Genomic DNA, 22093 nt, shown 5'->3' with positions numbered 1-22093 from the left:
CCTGATTTTCAAACAACTGTCTCGAGGATTTTCAGAGAATGACCCAAAAAAAGAGTTCTGTGGATGTTTACGTCAGAGGTCAGAGGAAAATAACCAGACTGCTTCGAGCTGATAGGAAAGCAACAAAAGCTCAAATAACCACTGGTTACTGTACAGCCAAGATATGCAGAAGATCATCTCTGAAGGCAAAACACATCTAACCTTGGAGCAGATGGGCTACAGCAGGAAGACCACACCGGTTGCAATTCTCTCAACTAAGAAAAGGAAACTGAAGCTGGAATTCACACAGGTTCACTACAACTGAACAACAGAAGATGTGAAAAACATTGTCTGGTCTGATGAGTCTTGATTTCAACTGCAGCATTCTGATAGTAGGGTCACAATTTGATGTAGACAACATGAAAGACTGGATCCATCCTGCCTTGTATAAATATAAAGAACTCAAAGCGGCTGGTGAGTCTCTGAGTTCTGAAACCATCCTGGGGTGGACACTGTGTTCTCATCAATTACTGGTTTCCACTTTAAGAGATTTCGGTATCGTCTAAGGATTTTGGTAATCAAAGATAATCTAGGATTAGATGTTGGCATGCAGCTTAAACAGAACAACCATGTTGGGCTTGAAAATGTGCTGTAGCCAGCCCTCCAGCTGCAGGCTTTAGAGAGTGCGAGGGGAGGAAAAAAAGAGACAGACGTGCACTCACAAAGGCATGTCCTTGCAATTAACACTTCCAGCATTTTGTTTCCTTGGAGAGACAGCACTCTACATCAACACTGAGGCCAACATGTCTTTTAGTCTTGCAGGATTTGGTGGGTATTTATTGTTCATGACACATCAGTCTACAGCTGCAGTAGCCCACTGTTTTATGATGCACTTGATGAAAAGCATACGTCATATTCATGCTAAAGCTGGGGTAGGCTACTTGTTCTGGGGGCTGGTCATTTGGACCAAATCAGGTGAGCACTATAAAACAGTAAAAAGAAAATAAGATGCACAGGATAACTAGCGTGCATGGTTCAGATTTCATGTGGGCCATAACGATAAAAGTATATATTTGTACTTGCATGCCCATCTGGTGGGAGGAGCCTAAAAAAAGCAGAAATAGTTGACTTTTTTTAAATGCTGTTTAGATTTTTATTAACCTTTTTTTCTTAGACACTAGACACAGTAGCATTCATATTGCTGTTTCCTCAACACTTTTTTCATGCCGTAGTTGATAATCCTCCGTTTTTATCGTTCAGCTCAGCCAGAGTTTTAGTTTTGTCACACCATCCACATTTAACAGTAACCCAGTGGCAAGCAGTGTATTAGCTGTGCTCAAAAGCTAATACACCGATAAAAATCAGGAAGCTTACCTGATTTACATCTCTGTTTAAGATCCTTCTCTCAGGCATGTCCAGGTGGCTTTTCCAGGGACGTTGCTATTCTAAGACCGCTCGCTGGAAGTCCGGCTCCAACCATCATGGTCCTCAAACATTGCAGGAGCAAAGGTCAACTTCTAATTCCAAGTTTCTCATGGAGAATCATTGCTGGTAGTGAGAGCTGAATCTACAGCTACCCCCAAGCAGATTTTAATTTAATTAAATCCAGGAGTCTACAGTTTCTAAGCAGAAATCAGCTAGATTGCAATTTTTGATCAAAACTCATATCTAAATAATAAAGTCTAAAGAAAGCCAGAGAATTCAGATGATTTCTCTGGCATGATGTTGCTGGTCTGCCTCCTAAAGCAGACTTCCTATCAGCACAACATGGAGACGGATCTAGGTAGCAGCTGTCTTTAATGTTTAAGAGGACAACAGATGATACATGAGCAAGTGTGACTCCCTAAAGGTGCACAGGAGTAAGCACAATAACCTTGCAGTCTCAGATCAGCATGTAGTTGACTGGCAGTGATGAGAGCTTGCAAAAAGATCAACAGAGAAACAGCTAGAGGGCATGAAAATGACCCAAATGGACAAGGTAAGCACCAGCAGGGTGGGGGCAAGCATGGAGACCAGAAAACTGCTGGACACCAGCATTAATACACTTCTGGAGATGGTTAGGATTTACTGGGTGAGCATGTTTTTAAGAAAAATGCGGAAATGTATCCAAACAAAATATTACGCTGGCTACGACAGCTCCAAAGCTAATGTGAGTCCTGAATGAACTTTTGTATCGGCTAAGGCGTGAGCAGATCTTGCTGTTGTGTTCGTGTCTGCATGTAACAGCAACCTAACTCAAAGAGAAAATTCATCTCCACTAAACACCACACCGAAGCCTTTTTAACCAACATTTCCTGCCTTCCTACCAATCAAACCATACATGCAACGTCTGTGTACCAACCCACATCATCTGAATGCCTGCTTCCTGTTCAGGTTCTTGGTATTGTGTCAATTGCCCAGCTGCAGTCTGAATTCAAAGTGTTTGAACTGTCCTGTGATGCGTGCGACCTGATTTCTAAAATCCACTCACAGCGAGATAAACCACAGAGATCATCAAGAACCGCATCGTCAAAAGATTCTCAGAATCGCTCAAATCATTTCACTCAGACTGGATTTGTAAAGATACATTTGACGTCCTCGTGTTTCCAAGTTGCAGTGAACAAAAACAGTTATATTTAATATATATATTTAGTACATAATAAAATACTTTGTTTTTAAGCTTTTTATGAATAAAGGTTGCTAAGTAATAAATTATTACCATAACCCTGCTAAGACCACAACCTTTCAATTTGTGCAGGACTGCATTCATATGAAGACCCTGCAGCTGTTTCCAGGTGTTTTATACGACAGAACATTAAACATTTAAAAAGAAGACTGATGCAGCTTGATCCATGTGCTGTAAATTTATTTACATTTTTATCATAGTGGGAGTAACCCTGACCTTCTTTATTGGAAAAGTATAGCCACTGTTAACAGCACACACAACAGCATAACGTTGTGATGGTTTCTGGTTTTTAAAAAAAAGGGAAAATGCGAGCAAAATATTCACTCCTCTGTTCCTTTGTGGACTGACACTTCCAACAGCAGTATCCAATTGTCACATCAAACGCCTACATGGGAATATGTGATAACATGGTGTGCAATCATGACAGAGAACTCTCAGCTGTATATTCCATATATTTCAACCTTATACATGTGATCCACAGCTGAACTGGAGAGGTCCATTTGAAAATGATCAGACAATGGGGAGAACTGGTGGAGATTAAATATTTCACTTCTTCTTCCTCTTCAGGGATTTCCACTCTCCCTCCTGGGTGGCCAGACTGCCCATTAGCTCTTTCACTTTTCTCTTTCTCTCTGCATCCCTGAAACACAGAATGTATAAAAGTTAAATCGTCTACTAAGAGAAGCATGAACATTTCTGAACGGATGCTGGAGTTGTATCCACACCTGTTCATGACCTCGTTGAGCTTCTCTCTGGCCAGGAAGCGTGAGTCCTTCCTGATCTCTCTCAGAGCGCCCTTAAACTCCCTCTTGTATTTATGCTTTAGTCGCTCCTTCTCTCTCTCCTCTCTGGTGCTGCCACGCTTCTTTCCATAGTCCAGCCTGATAATAACCAAAAATGGCACACGAAATATTAAAAAAAGAGGGGAGACATCCATCGTAAATCTTTGGCTACCTGAACAATCTGAACTGCTCGATTTGGATGAGCAATTTATTTTGGTGCTTACACTTCAACAATCTTGGGCGTGAGCAGCTTCAGAGGAATAGGCTTTCTCTTGTCAAAAACAAGCGCACTCTGAGTCACAGGCATACTGCTAATGGCCTCCACGATCTCACTGCTAAGCTCCTGCAATGACAAACACTGTTACTAAACACAGAAAATTCATCCAATTAAGATAAAAAAAAATTAAAAAAAAACCCAAAAAGAAACAAAACAACAAAAAATCAGCACAAATCTGTAACTAACCTGTAATGGCTCTGGTAATGTTTGGGTGGAAAGATGTTTTGAAAGAAGCGTTCTGATTGGCTGAAAGATGTGTGTGAAGGAGGGGAGGTCTTTGTAGAGCAAGCAGCACCTCTTCACCAGGTCGAGGCAAGTAGACAAACACGTTAACCTGTGAAAAAACACAATTATGAACATTTCAGTTTTATAACTTTTCTCATGTTAATTAGCCTCTATATACCTCAGGTCCTGAAGCCCAGTTCTCACTTCACACATATGACTTCCTTTCAAACACTGCTGCACGTGCAGATCGCAACATTTGATTTTACAAGTACCGTATTTTCCGGACTATGAGTCACACTTAAAATCCTTACATTTTCTCAAAAATCGACAGTGCGCCTTATAATCCGGTGTGCTCTATGTATGAATTCTGGTTGTGCTCACGGATCTCGAACCAATTTTATGTGGTACGCAGCGCTTAAAAATCTGTCAAAAAATACTTTTAGTACGACTTTGGTAAGCTATGAAGCCGCACTGCTTGATGGATTGTCTGAGCATTACGGCTACCGTAGTCAGGAGCCTCGAAGAGTAATCTGGGTCCTAAACTCCGTCCCCTTCAGGTCCCAAAGTCAAACGAACACTGTGCCATCACTGAGAGTTAAAAACTGTCTAAATTCTTTCATCTTTAATAAAACAACCAGCGTTTACCGGGTGCAACAATTATGTTTAACATCCAGGAAATCCATGAAAATAGAATTTATTAAGTTTAAATGAAGGCAGAAAACTAAACAGCAGTGATGTTTGTAGGGTTACTGAAGTTGAACTAGCTGGTGTACAATGATGTGCTACGTGATTGCTAGCGACACAGCTATGTTAGCATAACATTAGCACAGTGACGCTGGAGGATGAATGCTAACTTTTTTCCACTCGATAAAAGTTAATGTGAGGGTTCCCGATGGTTAGGACCAAATGCAAGCGCATGGCAGGATGCTGTAAACGGACCAAACTTCAGTCAGGAGAACAACTGAGATAATCCATCCATAATAGAAGGTTAGTCATTAATATACTGCAACAACACGGGAATAAAGCAACTGCGAGAGAGCAGTTTAACATTAATGAATCAATGGCACGGAAGTGGAGGAAGCAAGAAGAATGAGTCGAGGAAAGTTTGACTTATCTGACTGTTTTGTTTCGCTTAATGCGCCTTATGGTCCGAAACATACGGTAACTGTTGCCTGCTGTCTATAAATGTCACTCAGAACTACAAAAGCCAAGGCTCACAATCAAAATTACGTGTTAATTAAAATAATGACATGTGGATCTACATTAAAAGTCAGTGATCAATCAAAGTCCTCATTCTCTCAGAACTACAAATTACAAACATAGTGGAGGCCGGGTTGTAGGATATACGGCTGCTTTTGGAACCGCGACACTTGTGTTTATTGATGACGCAACTGCTGATAGAAGCAGCAGCATGAACTCTGAAGTGTAAAGGGCAGTTTTGTTATTAAATACAAAACTGAATGCAGAATGACCCACAAACAAGAAGCTGAAGGCAGCTACGGTAATCGTCTTCCAGACCATCTCAAGGAGGAAATGCAGCATTTGGTGACGTCCACGGGTTCCAGACTTCAGGGAGTCATTGACCTCTCTAAAAGCATTAGCTCTATTTTCTGTGTGACACTGCACGCCTCCATCTTTACACATTTTAGACACCCTTTAGCCTTCAGTGTACACTCACTATCCTCGCCTGCTTTATGACCCAACAGTAATTACCACACCCACTGGCCTCTTCACACACAGCTGCTTGTGTGCATGTGTCACTGTACGGCCTCAAGGAATGCAGAAATTAGACTATGAAACTGAGCAGAGGGACTCTCATGCAGTGGCGTATATAACACTGTGGGTGAACTGGACTTGATCAGACCCCAGGGCACAGGATTTAAAGATGACTCACTGAGTACTATTTGATCAAGACTCATTCTGAGTTATTAGGAACACAAATACTGGAAAACACGACCTGCCCTTTGTAAATTGTACAGCAAAATGATTAGCGGCTCAAAACTGACTGAGGAATAAATTGGAATAATACATATATCAGCCATGAAATTAAAGCCAAGGTGGATAACACTGATTATCTCACTGCAATGGTATCCTTCTTTTAGATCGCGTGGACATCTTTGTGAATGTGTCCTTTTTATGGGAAAAGACGGCAGTGTGAAGAAGGCGAGTGGAAGTAGAAACCCTGGCTCCAGCATCATCTGGATGTTATTCTCACCCATACCCCTCACATTTACACTTCTTTATGGCAACAGCATTCCCTAATGACACTGAGAACAATCGCAGGCCCACTGCAGAAATGGTTCAGGGCTGGTTTGAAGGATATTATAGAGTTCAAGGTGTTGACTTGGCCTCCATATTTTGGAGGCTCTTTTAATTTTTTTCCCCCATAAATACAACCAGTGGCTGCTGTATTTATGTCTCTGCATGTTTAATGAAATGTTATCGATAATTACCACTCATTACAATACATTAATAAGTATTCGTTTTAGTTGAGCATGAATAAAAATGTATGTTCTGACAAACTGTGCACAATCATGATCTGCTGAAGCCTGAAGCTTAGCTTTGTGCCCACACACCAGCTGCTGTGTGAAACCGTGCTGGCGACTCACCCGAATTCACACAAGTGGATAAATCAGCTCTGAGCCACTCAGCGTATCCAGGTAAACCAAGTATGAAGGCCTATTTTAGGTTTATCAGATGCAAACAGCTGTGGCTGTAATAATAATGAGCATGTTTATCACACAATAATTGCATTAGCACTGTGGAACATGCAGCCAGTTACAGAGAAGATGAGTATGAATGCACGCTTGTGTGCTTCAGTTTTGTCCTTACAGGAAAAAAAAGACAAAAAAAAACAACAAATTAACTTTTTTTAATGTGGCTCCGTTCTTTTTCAATCTAATTATTTCCTTTTTGGTGATCCAAACTGATCATGAACAGTGTGAAGGAGAAGACAAAGGATTTTCTCACACTCCCTCTCTGTCCTCCCACTGTGCCTATAACTGTCTCCAGGAACGTGTTAATCTCTGTTATTACATGGTTATCATACATACTACACTTTCAATAGTCAACAATGGCACTCCTAGATTTACAGATTTGTTGTTGTTTTATTCGGCTACTCTAACAAAGAAATTTTCTAATTTTGGCATAAACCGCGTGTCTGCATCCATCCTCCATGTTCTTACCAGGAGGTTTTGTGGTTGGAGTCTCAGCTGGAAAACAGCTGAACAACTCCGCTGGCAACAGGTGATGATCAAACGTAATTCTGCTCGTCACTCTTCCCCTCTAAAGGTCTTTATTAGGATTATTCACATGCAGCATGGCACATCGGCTAATGGAAAAGGCTAATACAGTCTATTGGCTGCAGTTTTGTCTTCTCCTTGCCAAATTACAGCAACAGTCTCACTGAATGACCCTGAATCAGCATGTTCATTAAGAACAACTTACCCCCAAACTCTTCTAAAAGACGTTGCCAGTGTTATAATTCAACTAACTTCACTAACCCTTCAAAACCAACCGAGATATTTCATCTTGATTTATGTCCAAAGTTACACTGGTTTCATCTGTTTGTGGAGGGTTTCTTGTTTGTTTGCTTTGGTTTTTGGAAAACCTTACTTCACCTCACTACTTTACAGCTAACTCTACTGTACAGTATCTATATTGTATTTATATTATTAAGCTAAGCTGCTGTCCATTTTTTGGCTGCTATAACACTTAATTTCACAATTTTAGGGATAAATGCAGATATTTTCTAATCTACATAGAACAGCCACAGCGATTATTTGTATTGGACCATTTTAATAATACCCAGTGCTTGTTTAAGAATTAAAGAAGCATTGAACTAGACTTGACTGAACAAGCAGGGTCATGTTTTACCTGTGGGTATCTCTATCAGGGTCGTTTTCGAGGTCCAGCTGCTGAGTAGCAGAGAGTGGGAGGCTTTTTTTGCTCCAGCTCCTGCAGGACTCTGACGATGACAGCACTAAAAGATCGCTGTATTTTCCTGATGCTCTGAAGGGTGGCACCACAATGTAACCTGCAACACAATGTCAGAGTATGTCAGGTCAGTTTCACACCTTAACAAAGCATACCTGCCGTATAAAAGTGTCATACCCAAAGATGCCTTGTCCTGCACTGCCAGGTGTAGCGTCCCAACCAGGAAGTTGATGAGCTCAGGCAGGAAGCGCTTTGAAAAAGAGACATACTCCACTCCCAGAGAGCACAGAACTAAACCTGATGTTAGGTCCTGTAATGATCTCACTGGGCACTGAAAAATTACAAGACATAGACACAAGCACACAAGATTCAGGATTACTGTACACAGAGAGACAGATCTGGAAAGAAAATGCGTTTGTCAAACTCAAACACATATTTGTTTCAAATAACTTACAGAATGTTCACATAACAAGGAGCATGGACTTTGTCCCTCATCATTTCATGATCTTTGGAAAAGTTTACTAACGCTATGCTAAATTAATTTTTTTTTGTTTTTTCTGTTATCAAACTGTTCTCCCACTAGGAGCTCAGTCTGAGTGGAGTTTTTTTTCTCCTCCTCTTACCTCATGTAGTGTATTTTCGTTGTTTTTTCCTATCAGCCTACCTTTCTGACATGTCTCCCCAATGTGATGTTTGTGTAAAGTTGGTCAGAAGGTTCCTTTGTAAGTGCGCATGCGCCATTAGCGTGCTGCCTGCTGTAACCCTAATTTCCCTCGGGATTAATAAAGTATTCTGATTCTGATATATATGCATTTGGTTAATTTGCAACTGAGGCTTAATGTCTATTTGGTACAATTCTAGCAAGAACAATGAAAAGAGAGAGATTGTCATCTAGTGTATATTTGGCATTTTGAACAGGTCTATTCTAAATATTATTTTGATTTAACTTCTGATTTTTACCTGTTTAGAATTGTAGTTTAAACATTTTCTTATTTGCTTAAGCCTAAGTGAAATTAAAATAAGTTTTTCAGGTGGTGATCGTTCTTTTCCAAATTGACTCTTTTATCTTGTGCTGTAGGCTACAGCTTCATAGTGGTCGTAGTAAGCAAGTCTCAATTTCAACTGTGAAGAGAAGACTTAGAGCTGCAGGTTTGACAGGACAAGACAAAAGAGGCTTGCCTGGGCCATGAAACACAGCCATTCGACTACTGAAGACTGGAAAAGGTATTATGGACCGAAAGGCTACCACAGCATTCTGCAGCGCCATGCTGTACCCTCTGGTATGCTCCTAGTTAGTCAGGGGTTCATCCTACAGCAAGATGATGACCCAAAACATAAGTCTAAAGCTGGGTATACACTGTGCGATCTTTGGCCCATTTTGAGACGATTTTTCAGTCGTGCGACCGTTTTGGTGATCGGCCCGATTCTGGCCTTCATCGTGCGTCGTGCATGGTGTAGTATACGTGGGGTAACGAGAAGCGATTAGCACCTCACGACCAGCTCCGATCATCAATCGCTTGGTCGTGAGGGTGTCACCGCAGCTGCTCACACTGCGCACGCGCAAACACATAAATGTCAGCGAAAAAGACGGCGTAGCACGGCAGTGCAGCGTGTGATCTGGACACAAGCGATGGAGGCACAACTTGTAGAACTTTGGAAAGCTCATCTGAGCCTTTTCGATGTGGCCTCACAAAATTATCACAGCCACAACAACCGTGAAAATAGTTGGATCTACACTGCTGCTCAATCACAGCTGCCTGATCGATGTTTTTCATTAGCAATTTAGCAAAGTTGATGGTGGTGGTGTGCGTGTCTGTGTGAGTGAAAGACAGAGAGGGAGAGCGAGTGAGCGACAGATTTTCTGGTATAACCTTCATTTTTATGGACGCACAGTGTGAGCACTCGGGTCGCATCAGAGCATCAGGCCGTATAGTGTGAGACCCTGCATCGTGACCTATGAACTTCTAACCTCTGCGAGTCAATCGTACAGTTTGAGCAGAAGCTGAATAACGCGACTGAAAAAAAGAAAGAAAAAAAAAATTGCACAGTGTATGCCCAGCTTAAGCTATGACAGAACTACCTCAGGAAAAAGAACAAAAGGGTAAACTTTAAAACAGAGTGGCCAGCACACTCTCTAGACTTAAACTCCTTCGAGCTGGTTTGGGATGTACTGGACAGAAGAGTGAAAGCAAAGCAACCTACAAGTGCTACACATTTATGGGAACTTCTGCAACAGCTATGGGAAGAACATTTGATTTCTATTTTAGAAAGAAAGACACATGTGGGTTCAGCGATTATATCTGCCAAAGGGGACTTTGATGATTCAAAAATGTAGAAAACATTTTGGTCTATAAATTCATTCCCTGGTTTCTTTTTTAACTCCAATTACTTAATTGTACTATGCTTTCATTTCAGAATGCAAACAGACATTAAACTGCATAATTTTATTTTTTTTAAAAAGAAGGACAATTGGATTTGTTTTAAAACAACCAAATCTGCATGAGATTAATACCATGTTTGAATTAAAATATCAACATGCAACACTATGCCTTTGGACCACTTTTCTAAGGGTAATCGTCATACTATAAAGATTGTATGCATGTGTATGTGCTGCCTATTTCCTCCTACATGAGAAGACATGTCTTGATGAAAGTTTGCAGAAATAACATGAAATATCTAAATCGCATATACAAATATGTTATACAAACCCACAATCATATAGATTTGTACATTTGACAGGTCAGTTAATTACAGTATAGAATGTCAGACTAGAATGGTGAGTCAGAATATAAGCATACACATGTTTGCATGTTTCCTATCCCTGTGAGGACCATGCACTCACTGAGGCAGTCAACTTGATGATAATGACAGTGAGGAAGAGTGGAACCCAGAAACAATTTTGATGTACAGTTAGGAGGTCAGGGGCCATTTCAGGATAAGCCTCATGTGATGTGTGGGTAAGCATTCGTGTGTGTATGGAAAGGACAAAATATGTGCACGTGTGTTCGTGTATGTCTGTTGGTAACATAGAAAGGACTACCAGGATTCAATGTGATGGCCTCCTGACATTTAACAGCAACTTTTTTTTGAAGTTCCACAGAAAAGTAATTAATGACACACACACACACACACACACACACACACACACACACACACAGGGTAGCAGCTAGGCAAGTTCAACACTCGATAAGACCCCAAACTGCTCAAACAACACAGATATTAAAAGATATGTAAAAATATTAAAATGTATGTGTGTACCTTGGTGAGAGCCTGGCTGATGAAAAGCAGCGCTGGAGTTGTAACTGGGTGCCTGAAGTCTGAGGTAGGAAACAGCAGGGCTGTCACCTTAAGGTAGATGAGCTTAAAAAAGAAGGAAATATACAAATGAAGGTGCAACATATACAATAACAAGTGTCTTTACATTAGAGAATTCATTTTATTAATCCTACTTTAAAAACATCTGGGACAAAGTCCAAAGCATTCACTTAAATCCTGAACATAACACATCAAACGTTAAACGTCTATTAAATCTTTTAAGAAAACAGTTGCACTTCTACACAGTCCTAGTTACATTTTGACTAATATCAGTTTGAACAGTGTCTGATTGTTGAGTTGCCAGAATCAGATGAGCAAAGAGAGGATCTGATAAAAGTAAGCTCATCCAGCTCTTCTTCAGTTCTTACTCCAGGCTCAGGGCAGCAGAGTGAATGATTCGCAGCATGCCTTGCTGGCTTTTACTGTGAGGGATGACTGAGCGACGGAGGCACAAATAACAGGCCTTTAAACAGATTGGCAGTCAACTCTCATTTTATTCCCCTTTTAATCACAGCAGTGGGTTAGTGAGCAATATTTACAGTGCAGATTGATTTTTCATCAAAACTAAATCAAATTACTAAAGAAACCATTTAAACCAGGCTAAACTTTGTTTCAGTGCAACCACTGCAGCCTACTCATCATCATAGCCTGACACACAATGATCCCCACAACAGGAAATGGGCCACTGCTTAATCCATCATTCAGAGACATGCAGTTAGATATAGCGAATACCGCTAATAATTATATATATAAACACCAGCACGCCCCTCGGTCGGTTATCCTTCAAGCGGTCTCTACCAGAGGCTGGAGTCGGGTCCTGCGCAGTCTCTAGCTGTCCAGGATGCGCTTTCTGGAGAGATTCCATGTGTTCGGATCTGCTGGAGCACTCGACAGCTTGGAGCACCGCCCTAGTGCTATACCACGGGGACCACTGTATATATATCTAGTATATATTTATTTATTTCTCCCCCCATTTATTTATTTATTAGGGGTGCAACGATATTCGTATCGATATTGAACCGTTCGATACAGTGCTTTCGGTTCGGTACGCATATGTATCGAACAATACAACATTTGTAATTTATTTTATCAACTTTTCTTCTGACGATGCTGTCTGTGTTGAGCGCTCAGTGAATCTGCTTTCGACTACTCCGCCTAGGCTGCACTGTCGAGCGCAGATCCACTGAGCGCTCAACACAGACAGCATCTGTCACTACCCGATCCGTACCGGAAACCCGATCCGTACCCCGCATGCGCACATCTTACGTCACTTCCTCTCTTTGCTAACATTGCGACATTCAATATATTTGAATGATACGGTTAGTGCCCAGTTAGCTCCTAGCATTTCTCAACAGCTCTGCCTCCTTTTCGACTATTGGGACATGTAAACAATGGATAATCCGTATCCGCAACAAATTTTTGCTTTTCTCCTCAACAGAGAGCGTTCCCCGATTGAACAACAGCGCCGTAAAATAAGAAGAATGGTGCCTAATGACAGAGTTAATAATACAGACTTTATAATATGTCACGCGAAGATTCAGCAGCCAGATGAAGTGTTTACTGGCAATTGACAGTGATAGCGGACATTATCATCACTTTTCCAACAATCCTCTCCACACAGACAAGCATAAACACACTCGATTATCACTAAATCAAATTTAACACACGTTTGTAATGACGCTAATTCAGTTTACAATAGGGTTCATTCGCTCAGTCAGCAGGTGGCGGTATCCTCGTACACTGGGGAGTACACTGCCATTAAACGAACAGAAGAAGAAGAAAACCCCTGCACATGCGCGGTACGGATCGGGAGTCCCGATCTGTCACTATCTTTTTATTTTTTTGTTTTTCTCTACATTATATTAAATTTTTCATTATCGGAAACATTTTAAGAGATACTTGTTATTCTTAACATCTTAACAGATACTCTGACCTGTAACTATCGTAAAATGCTTCGACCGGAAGTAGACACCTTTCGCGCATGCGGGGTACCGATCGGGTTTCCGGTACGGATCGGGTAGTGACAGCATCGTCAGAAGGAAGAGCGCAGGGCAAGCTAGCGAGACAGAAGTTAAGCTCTCCTTGCAACATGGCAAATTGAACCTCCCCCACCCTCATTCAGATCTGGCGTTTGGAATTTCTCTGTAATAAACTCTCTTTTCCAAAGATGAGTGATTCCTCAATCAGATACAGGGCTCGCAAAATCGCTAGCCCGACGTCCCGGGGCTAGCGATTTTTCCAGTCGGGCTACCAAAATCTATCTCTGCCCTGCCCGTTGGGCTATCGTAGGAAGGAAAAATATATGTCAATGCTTTTGCATTCTTTCGGAAATGTAGCTGGGTAATTATGTCATTGGCATCGGTGAGCCACTGTCAATATGTGACATATTGAAATCGCGTTTGAATTTGCGCTTGTTTTTTGCTTTCACTTTGCAATCGCGCAAACTGTGTATAGAGAGCGACAGCACTGATTGGTGAGTGATGATAATTTGTGCACCAATTCCTCTGACATCCTCTTATCAATCGTTAGCTTACTATGCAAACATGACAAGTGAAATCTCCCGCAGCAAGCTTAAACATGTGAGAGGTTGATCGCGCAGAGAATCGCTGACCGGTGTGTGTGTGTGTGTGTGTGTGTGTGTGTGTGTGTGTGTGTGTGTGTGTGTGTGTGTGTGTGTGTGTGTGTGTGTAAAAGCAGCAGGATATATATTTCAGTTCTGCTGAGCCAAATAAGACAGGTCAGGGTGAAGAAGTGACAGCCAAAGAAAAGCTTACCACAAAACGGAAAAGTTATGACAAATCAGACTATAAGGCGAAAAGAAAGTGCAGCTTTATGGTTTCATGGACAAAAGAATTTCTGTGGTTGCAATATGATGAGCTATATAACCGGGGCTGCACATAAGTGGTCTGCAGGTGCGCATTCGCTGTCCAAAAAAAAAAAAAAAACACGCACAAGATATGAAGTTGCAACGTGTGTTTGCATACATAAGATTTTCTGGAGGAGGACAGACATTTGTTTAGAACTCTTAAAGATGTCGAAGAAGCAAGCTCCTTTTGGTGTTCCTCCACCTCCAAAGAAATGTCAGAAGGAGTCCGAACCACAAAAGAAGCGCGTATTCTCGGAAAAGTGGTTGCAGGAGGTGAGCTGGCTTCAAACAAATGATGAACGCACAGAGATGTGTTGCGGAATGTGCCGTGAAAATCCCACTCTAGCAGGACAAAAACAGTGCTTTTTATATGGACGCAAACGTGCGTTGCAACTTCTTATCTGGTGCGCGTCTTTTATTTTGACAGCGAATGCGCACATGCGGACCACTTATGTGCACCCGTGTAAATAACATAATGTTCTGCCGGGTGTGTTGTTGGTTTTCTCTCGATTTCTGAGTCGACAAGCGCCTTTGTTACTGGGACCAGTCATTTTAAGAAAGGCCCCCATTAGAACCCATGAGAAATGCAAGAAATGCATTATTGCTCAGTCTGCAATATCTTTCCCAGAACAAACACCAATTGCAAATAACATACTAAAAATAAACCTGAAAAATCTGTTTAGAACAGCGTACTATGTTGCAAAGAGTGAACTACCACTGGCAAAATTTAGCAGTCTTTGCAAACTTCAAAAAGCAAATGGCCTAGATCTTGGTTCCACTTGTCTCTTACCCGTGACTTCAGTGGAAATTTCAAATTCAGGCTCTGACACAGACTGATTCATGTCCTACACAGTTCTTACAAGTTCATAGAAATTTCTGTTCAATTAGAACCAAGTATTTGAGTTGATGATTGTAATTTTTATACAATGTTGTAATTTGTGTTTCAACAATTTTTTGATTAATGTTTTGTTTCCTTTACAATATTATACTTTAATGTATAATATTGTAAAGGAAACAAAACAGGAAACAAAAAATTGCTCTCTTTTTTATTCAGGCTACTTACATTTATTTTGGGCTACCAAAAACTGAAGAGTCCCTGCCCGAAGGGCTACCAGGGATTTTGAAATTTTGAGAGCCCTGAGATAAATTTATTTTTTTAATTACTTTTGTTTCAGCAACATTAAATTTAAAAACTGTACTTTTGAGTTAACATATATATTTATAATTTTAATAAATGACAAATTAAAAAGGCATGAACATTTTTTTTGTATCGAAAAAATATCGAACCGTGACACCAAAGTATCGAACCGAACCGTGAATTTTGTGTATCGTTGCACCCCTAATATATATATTTTTTTTTAGAACCAGTACTTTCAATCAGCCTCTCATGACTAACATGGCAGTATTACTCACTCACGCACACAGTGCAGCTGAGTTAAAAGTTCTGTGTAGTGTGTTAAGAGGTCACGGTACAAGCACTGATCAAAATCAGCTGGGATGAAATCAAACTGTAAGAAGCTCTATTGCTTAAAGATGAATCACTAGTTTTCTTTATATAACACTGGAAGGTCTTAACATTGATTCAAGCATTGATTCTACCTGAAGCGAGAATGGCGCAGGCCTACGAATCAGTCAGTCCCTGAATGAGCTGACATTTAAAGACTCCAAAATCTATAAACACCACGGTGAACATCAAACATTTACCACAATCAAAGTAAGTAATTCATACCATGTCTAGTGTGGGGAAAGCTGCGTGACCTTTGACCTCAAGCGTCTCTTCCATGCTATGAGCGGCATCTCCGAGGATGCTCTGCATAGCCTTACAGGCTGCATCTGGAAACATCTGGCACAGAGCGTACACCTCGCTGCAGAGAGATTTGCAAAAGGTAAAGAAATGTCTTTATTTCAAGGACTCAATATTTTGAAGCCTCTTTCTGAACTCACGGTATGAGCTTATCAATGGTGCTAAGTTCAGGTGGACTCCTAGTGGCCAGCTCTCCGATGTACTCCAACAGAAAGCCAAAAAGTTTCTGGAACAGAGAGAGCTCTGTGAATTCACATAACGGTGAAAGCTGCCGACTCATCACACATGTGCATCCAACTCTGTAACTGTACCTGCAGTTTGAGTTTATTGCCTACAGCCAAACTGGGGTGGTTGCTCTTTTGAGTTCTGGCCACAATGAGGCGCTGGTTGTCAGAGGTGTGACCACGTAGCATATCCTTCAGATCGTTGTAGCTCTCAGGGGCTGTGAGAGGAAGAAGAAGAACAATACAGTATTGGATATTTTGTAAGGGAAAGAACTAACTATAACTAAACATGACACTAATCTGCCTTTTTTTTTTTTTTTTTAAATTTTAATGAGTAATAAATTCTGGTACCAGCAAATGTGTATGGGAGCTCTGCTTTGGCTGCCTCCTGCTGGGCCTTCACTTCCTCTTTGCTGAGAGTCTTCTTTGGCTTGGGGCTGGCCTCTTCCTCCTCCTCATTTTCGCTTTCTTGCTCAGACTCGAGGTCTGAGTGGCCATCATCTTCACCACTTCCCTCCTCCTCCTCTTCTTCCTCCTCCTCTTCTTCCTCCTCCTCCTCCTCTTCTTCTTCTTCCTCCTCAACTTCATCCTCCTCTGCATCAGATTCCTGTTCCTCACTGCTCTCGCCCTCTCCTTCTTCATCTTCAGCCTCATCTTCTTCTTCTCCTTCCTCCTCCCCCATGTTCCATTTTCCATCCTATGGACAGGAATAACACATTAAGATAAAAATCAACAGTCATACTAGGAGGAATAACCCAAAGTAACAAAACTGTTCTGCATTGTGTCGTCTCACACCTGATAAGCCAGAGTCTTCTTGTCATGCTTATCCAGAATGAAGCCGTCATTGAGGTCATCAGCAGAGAAGTGAATCTGACTTTGTGCACCTTCCACGACTTCCTCTCCCATCATCCTCCTGAGACGGTCAGCCTGTAGAAAGATCAGATGATGGCAACTGGTCGTTATCAATTACTTCTCTAATTAAATTCACCATTAAAGTAAAATCTCAAGGCGATCTCAGGTGACCGTAACTCAAAACCCTGCAATCTGGAGAACAGCAAAGCTGCTTTTTTTGGAAAACCTGTACAGTTATTGGTTTCTGTTAGTTACATTGTCCCATGATTCCCAAACTTAGGGGAAGACTCTTGAAAGGAGAAAAACTAATCACAGATTCTGATAGGATAGGGAAGGGGTTAAGGATTACAGGTACTTAGATCTCACAAGGTCAAACCGCATTTGAATGCTGCCTTTGACGTGACTGTCATAAGAGCAAGAAGCTACTTCTCCTGTCAAAATGTAAGAGCTGCATCGTATAATGCTACAATGTGGCTTTCCAGCATCTTTTCTACGTGGCTCCTGTTAGCTGAGAGCTCGATTTATTGGGACAGTGATGTCTTTGCATTAAAATGATGTGTCTATCAAGAGGTATTTTCTCTTTTTAAAGACTGAGAATAAAACCTGATTTCAATTAAAAAGGAAAAAAAACAAAGAAAGATCAGGCGATTAACATCAAAGTGGTCAAAGGAGCTTGCAAAGAAAAGCGTCTGGACTTCTTTAAGTTGCAACTTAAAGAAGTCCAGACGCTTTTCTTTGCAAGCTCCTTTGACTACGATGACCTGGATGACTGAGAACCTTCACAGACAATAATATCAAAGTGCTTGACAGCTGCAGACAACAAGGCAAATTTCCACAGAGCAAATGTACCTCGAGTTTCTGCAGCTTCTCTCTCTCTTCCTTGGCTAGCTCCTCTGGAGTTTTCATCTTCTCTGAGGGCTGAGCCTTCATCTCAAAGCCGAGCTCTCTGACCATCATGTCATATTCCTCCAGCTAGAAAACACAAACATGAAGCAAAAGGTATTTATTACAAAAAAAAAAAAAACCACACACACACACATCTGGGTGGAATGGTCTTTTTGCAGACTCATTTGTGTATTCCTACTTTGGGTTTCTCCTCCTGTTTGTCAGCTTTGGGCGTCTTTTTCACCATCAGAGACTGTATGTTCTTCCAGTCTTGATCCAGCTTCTCGGTCAGCTCCTGGGCCTCCTCTCTCTGCACCTGGCGTTCCCTCTGAAAACAAGCCCCAGACATCAGCCCTTAGCAGTTTAGCAAAGTCTGTAATCTACAACAATATGACAGGCAAAGGCAGCATGGGCCAAAATCCATCAGCAGGACCGAAGCCTTACCTTCTCCTGCTTGGACTTCTGGATGAGCTCTTCAATGAGCTCCTGCCTGGATTTTGCCCTCTGGCCTCCCTCCTCCTCCTCCCCCGATGCCTTCTTCCTGAGGAGACCACCTCCTCCTCCGAAGTGGGACGCAGTGAGCTCAGCTAGGTGTGAAAGAAAAATAATGTCACTAATAAATGCCAGCTCTGTCATCTATAATAACACTCGTGTTCACTCCAAGCTGTGGGCTGGGAATGAAAAAAGATGGGCAACATGTTTGGGAAAATGCAGGAAAATTAATTAACATTAATTCCCCCCATATCAAGGTGAGCTTATCTGGAGGATAACAAACAGTGACTATTAAAATATCAAAGTATTTAAATGAAAATGGATTCAAGGTACAACAGGAATATAAGAACCATGTAGATGTGGAAAAAATCCATTCATCTGGCACTCAGACTCACCAGACAATAGACCCTTTTCTTCTGATTCATCATCGCTATTCACAACATCATTGAATTTCTCCATTTCAGCCAAAGACTGGCCATAATGAGTCAGCTCTTCCTCCTCATTCAGGTTGTACACGTCCTTCTTCTCATGGACGCGCTAATAATAAAATACAAAGTAACAGAAGGTGTAGGTTTGGTACATCTGTGCACAAGCCAGTTTATTTTCACTTTTTTCATTATGCAGCTTGGACAAAAGAAGCGACAAATCTTTGCCTGTAAGTCTAGTATTAACATGACCAGTTAGGTCAACAAGTATTTAAACACGGTCGTTATTATGCTGTGATAGATTAGAAGTGAGCCAAGGCTGCAATGAAGAATAAACTGCATTTAGTTTATACAGGCTCTAAAGGAATTAGAAAAACTAAAAATTGATCTATCAGGCCTTTACTGAAGCCACCTTCAGATGCTGCGTAATTGTGGGTCTTTCTGTATCCAGTTTTCTCTTTAGTAAGTAAACAGCACACACAGATGGCATGAAATCAGTAGGCTATGTGACCATAATCAAAATCTTTGCCTTCAGACAGTCTTGGGATGCTTCTGATGTTTCTTTTGGGTCATTATTAATCCACACGTTGAGGCACAGCACTGATTTTGCAGCATAACACTGGAAGCAGAAATGAGCATTCTTGGCTTGACTAGAACCGTTTTTCCTGCATCAAAGAATTCAATGATCCTCTATTTTACTCTTCTTCTGTGGTCTTCTGACCAGTCCAGAGCTGGCCTGTATACTTCCTCTTTTTAAGAATGCACCAGATTTTTGGTCACTTAAGCCTCGACTCTACTTCTCTCATTTTTGAGTCCACTAGGGAGTTATGTAAATTTCATCATCACACAGTGAATGGGTCCTCAAACCCAAGCTTTATGTTACAATGCACCATCTACGCATGCGGCAAACTTCAAAATAAGTTTGATAGGAACAACTACTCAGCTGTCATGTCTCCAGTTGTTTGCGTCCTTGTCAGATTGTATATTCAAGGCGTTTCTTTCACTAAGAGGTCTAGAATCAACATTTCAGGCCATAAAAAGGAAGTGACGAGACTTTGGGTTTTTTTTAATTGGAAAAAAGAAAAAAAATGTCTGAAATTCACAAAAAGTTAAATGCAGGTTTTTTGTTAAACTTCTCAAGTCTGGACTTGAATCACATCATGACTGGTTTATAGCAAATCTAATGAGTTATGGAGGATGTACACACTGATTAAGTAAACGACTGATGCTATATCCACAATGACGAAAGTAACACACACAAAAAAGAAAGAAATCATGTTAATCACTAAATGCTTGGCTTATTTTATCTATTCTTTATTTCACAACCTGATGATCAATGTGTCCTTTCAGGCAGCAATAAACACATCGCATCACTGACCTGTCTCTCCATCGTGAACCTCTGGAGAATTTTGTCTTCGGGTGCCATCTTGGTGTCATACTCTCCAAAACGTCTGTCAATAAATTTGCTGCATCTGTTCTTCTGTTTGTATTCCTTCAGCAGGGTCTCTTTTCTCTATAAATTAAAAAAAGAACTGCTTATTAATTACAAGCTGCCTAAACCCTATCAATTTAAAAAACAAAAAATAATAATAAATCACACAAATTAGAAACAACAAATGATGAAGATTTTACTTTTCTTAGCACTTCTGCTTGTATTTAGACCAGTTCACGGCTCTCTCTGTTCTTACAACCCTCTCAGTGACTCCTGCAGAAAGTCCCTCTCCCAGCATGACTGTGTGAGCACCAGGCTTCACAGCACAGATAGTGTTAAATGCACAGCGAGCTGTGAGCAAACGCTGCCAGAACAGAAAAGTTTGTGGCTCCAGTTCTCTGGATCTTTGGAGATTTTGGCTTAAGCAGCAGAGCTTATATACAAAACAGGTAAGAAAAGCTTTTAACTGTCAAGTTAAAGGTCAAGTTAGCAGGAAGTCTTCAGTTTAGGACTTGAAAACGGGAATCTTTCATACCATCAATGCAGGGACGCCGATGCCAGACACAAAACATAAAAAGATATAGTTAATAGTTAAATTCATATATGATTTACACGATGTTTAGATAAATAGTTTTCAGCACTGACGGTCGCGCAATGCAGTGTAACTGGTCTCTCCAAAAATATGAATACAATTTAATAAAACAGTACTGAGCATCAGCAAATCCCTCTAAAGTGAGCTCACACCTGAACACAAGGTCAGGTGAGTTCATTAAAACATAATAGGGGCTGTCTCTTACCTTATTGACGGCTTTGGATCGAGATACACCGGGCAGACCCACATCATGCTTGCTTTTTCTCCCCAGGACATCAAATTTCTTTCTGTTGATTTTCACCTCAAACGGGTTGTTTTTGATCTCAGAGGAGGTTTTGGTCTTTCGCACCTTGTCAGCAAGGCTCCTCTTCTTCGGCGCCTTCCCCATCTGTGACAAAGCAATGGCTGAGTTAACATTACTGTCTCTTCCCCTCCTCTGGTTGTTTACAGCTTAAATCTTAGATCCTATGATAGTTAATTATGGTTATTTACTTCCTGGGAGTCTCGTTTTTTTCCTGCGACTTCTACAGGATACAATTTTTTGTTATCGTTATACTGGGTTAATGCTAGCTTAAAAATTAGCTTTTAAAGCATTCAGGTTTACAAAACAGACACACTTGTTAGATGAAAATGCCAAATGAAATAGCATACGATGTTAAATCCACAAGAAAAAATATTGGGCTACTTTCAGGACAGTTAGCTTCACTGTGAACCGTCAGCAGCTTGTAAACAAACTCACATTTTCACAGACAGGAGGTGCTCACCTTTGAGCCGCGTTGACGCGTCGGATTATTAAGTCCAGGCGGAACAAAAGATGAGGAGGAAAAGCTTCAGCGACACTAATTCAAGAAATAATTGTTTAATATATCCCTGCCCACGTTGCTTCACTGAGTTTCCATTTCTTCCAGCGTGCACAGCCTAAGGTGAAAGTTCACCACAATAGAGCAGACATGAAGTACTTCCGGTGGAAAAGCTCCTACAGCGCCTCTAGAGTTTAAAGATGGAAGTTCACTCTTCAAAATCAAGAAGTGGAGACGAAGCCTCCTGCAGTTATCGTAGCAAATTCAAACTGTGTTTATACAGATGGATGAAAAATTAAAAGAAATTGAAAGAAAGCCCAATATAGTAGCTTAGGAAGGGTAATATTACTAATACTAAACATTCCAATATAATAGAAGCAGCCAAAATCTGTGAAATACTTTTTGTAGCAGCGTTTTCAAGCATATCATTTTTTATTTATCCATCTATCCATCAATTCATCCATCCAATTTGTTCTGGTTATCCAGTTCAGGGTCACGGCAATGGGGTGAGATGTGCCAGTATGCTACAGATCATAGAGAGA

The 22093-nt window shown here is 41.0% G+C and overlaps 1 protein-coding gene across 2 annotated transcripts; it reads right to left on the bottom strand.

Moving 5' to 3' along the window:
* Window positions 1-2807: 2807 nt before the first annotated feature.
* On the bottom strand, window positions 2808-21694 carry nop14 (NOP14 nucleolar protein homolog (yeast)). 2 transcript variants are annotated; one of them, XM_040000255.1, is made up of 19 exons: window positions 21491-21694; window positions 20957-21139; window positions 20106-20240; window positions 18698-18839; window positions 18255-18397; window positions 18010-18138; window positions 17775-17897; window positions 16869-17000; window positions 16425-16770; window positions 16161-16291; window positions 15990-16075; window positions 15775-15910; window positions 11123-11224; window positions 8042-8195; window positions 7805-7964; window positions 3890-4037; window positions 3651-3769; window positions 3370-3525; window positions 2808-3284 (listed from the first exon to the last, which is right to left on the bottom strand). In XM_040000255.1, exons 2-19 carry the CDS (start codon window positions 21137-21139, stop codon window positions 3191-3193), a joined length of 2619 nt encoding a protein of 872 aa, XP_039856189.1. In that variant the 5' UTR covers window positions 21491-21694; the 3' UTR covers window positions 2808-3190. The 2 variants fall into 2 exon arrangements, with proteins under 2 accessions (XP_039856189.1, XP_039856188.1); XM_040000254.1 differs by having other exon boundaries at window positions 21516-21694.
* Window positions 21695-22093: the final 399 nt, after the last annotated feature.

This window comes from Simochromis diagramma, unplaced genomic scaffold (genome assembly GCF_900408965.1).
Source record: "Simochromis diagramma unplaced genomic scaffold, fSimDia1.1 OVJJ01000596.1, whole genome shotgun sequence".
Taxonomy (NCBI): domain Eukaryota; kingdom Metazoa; phylum Chordata; class Actinopteri; order Cichliformes; family Cichlidae; genus Simochromis; species Simochromis diagramma.
This window is presented reverse-complemented; position numbering and strand designations above follow the sequence as displayed.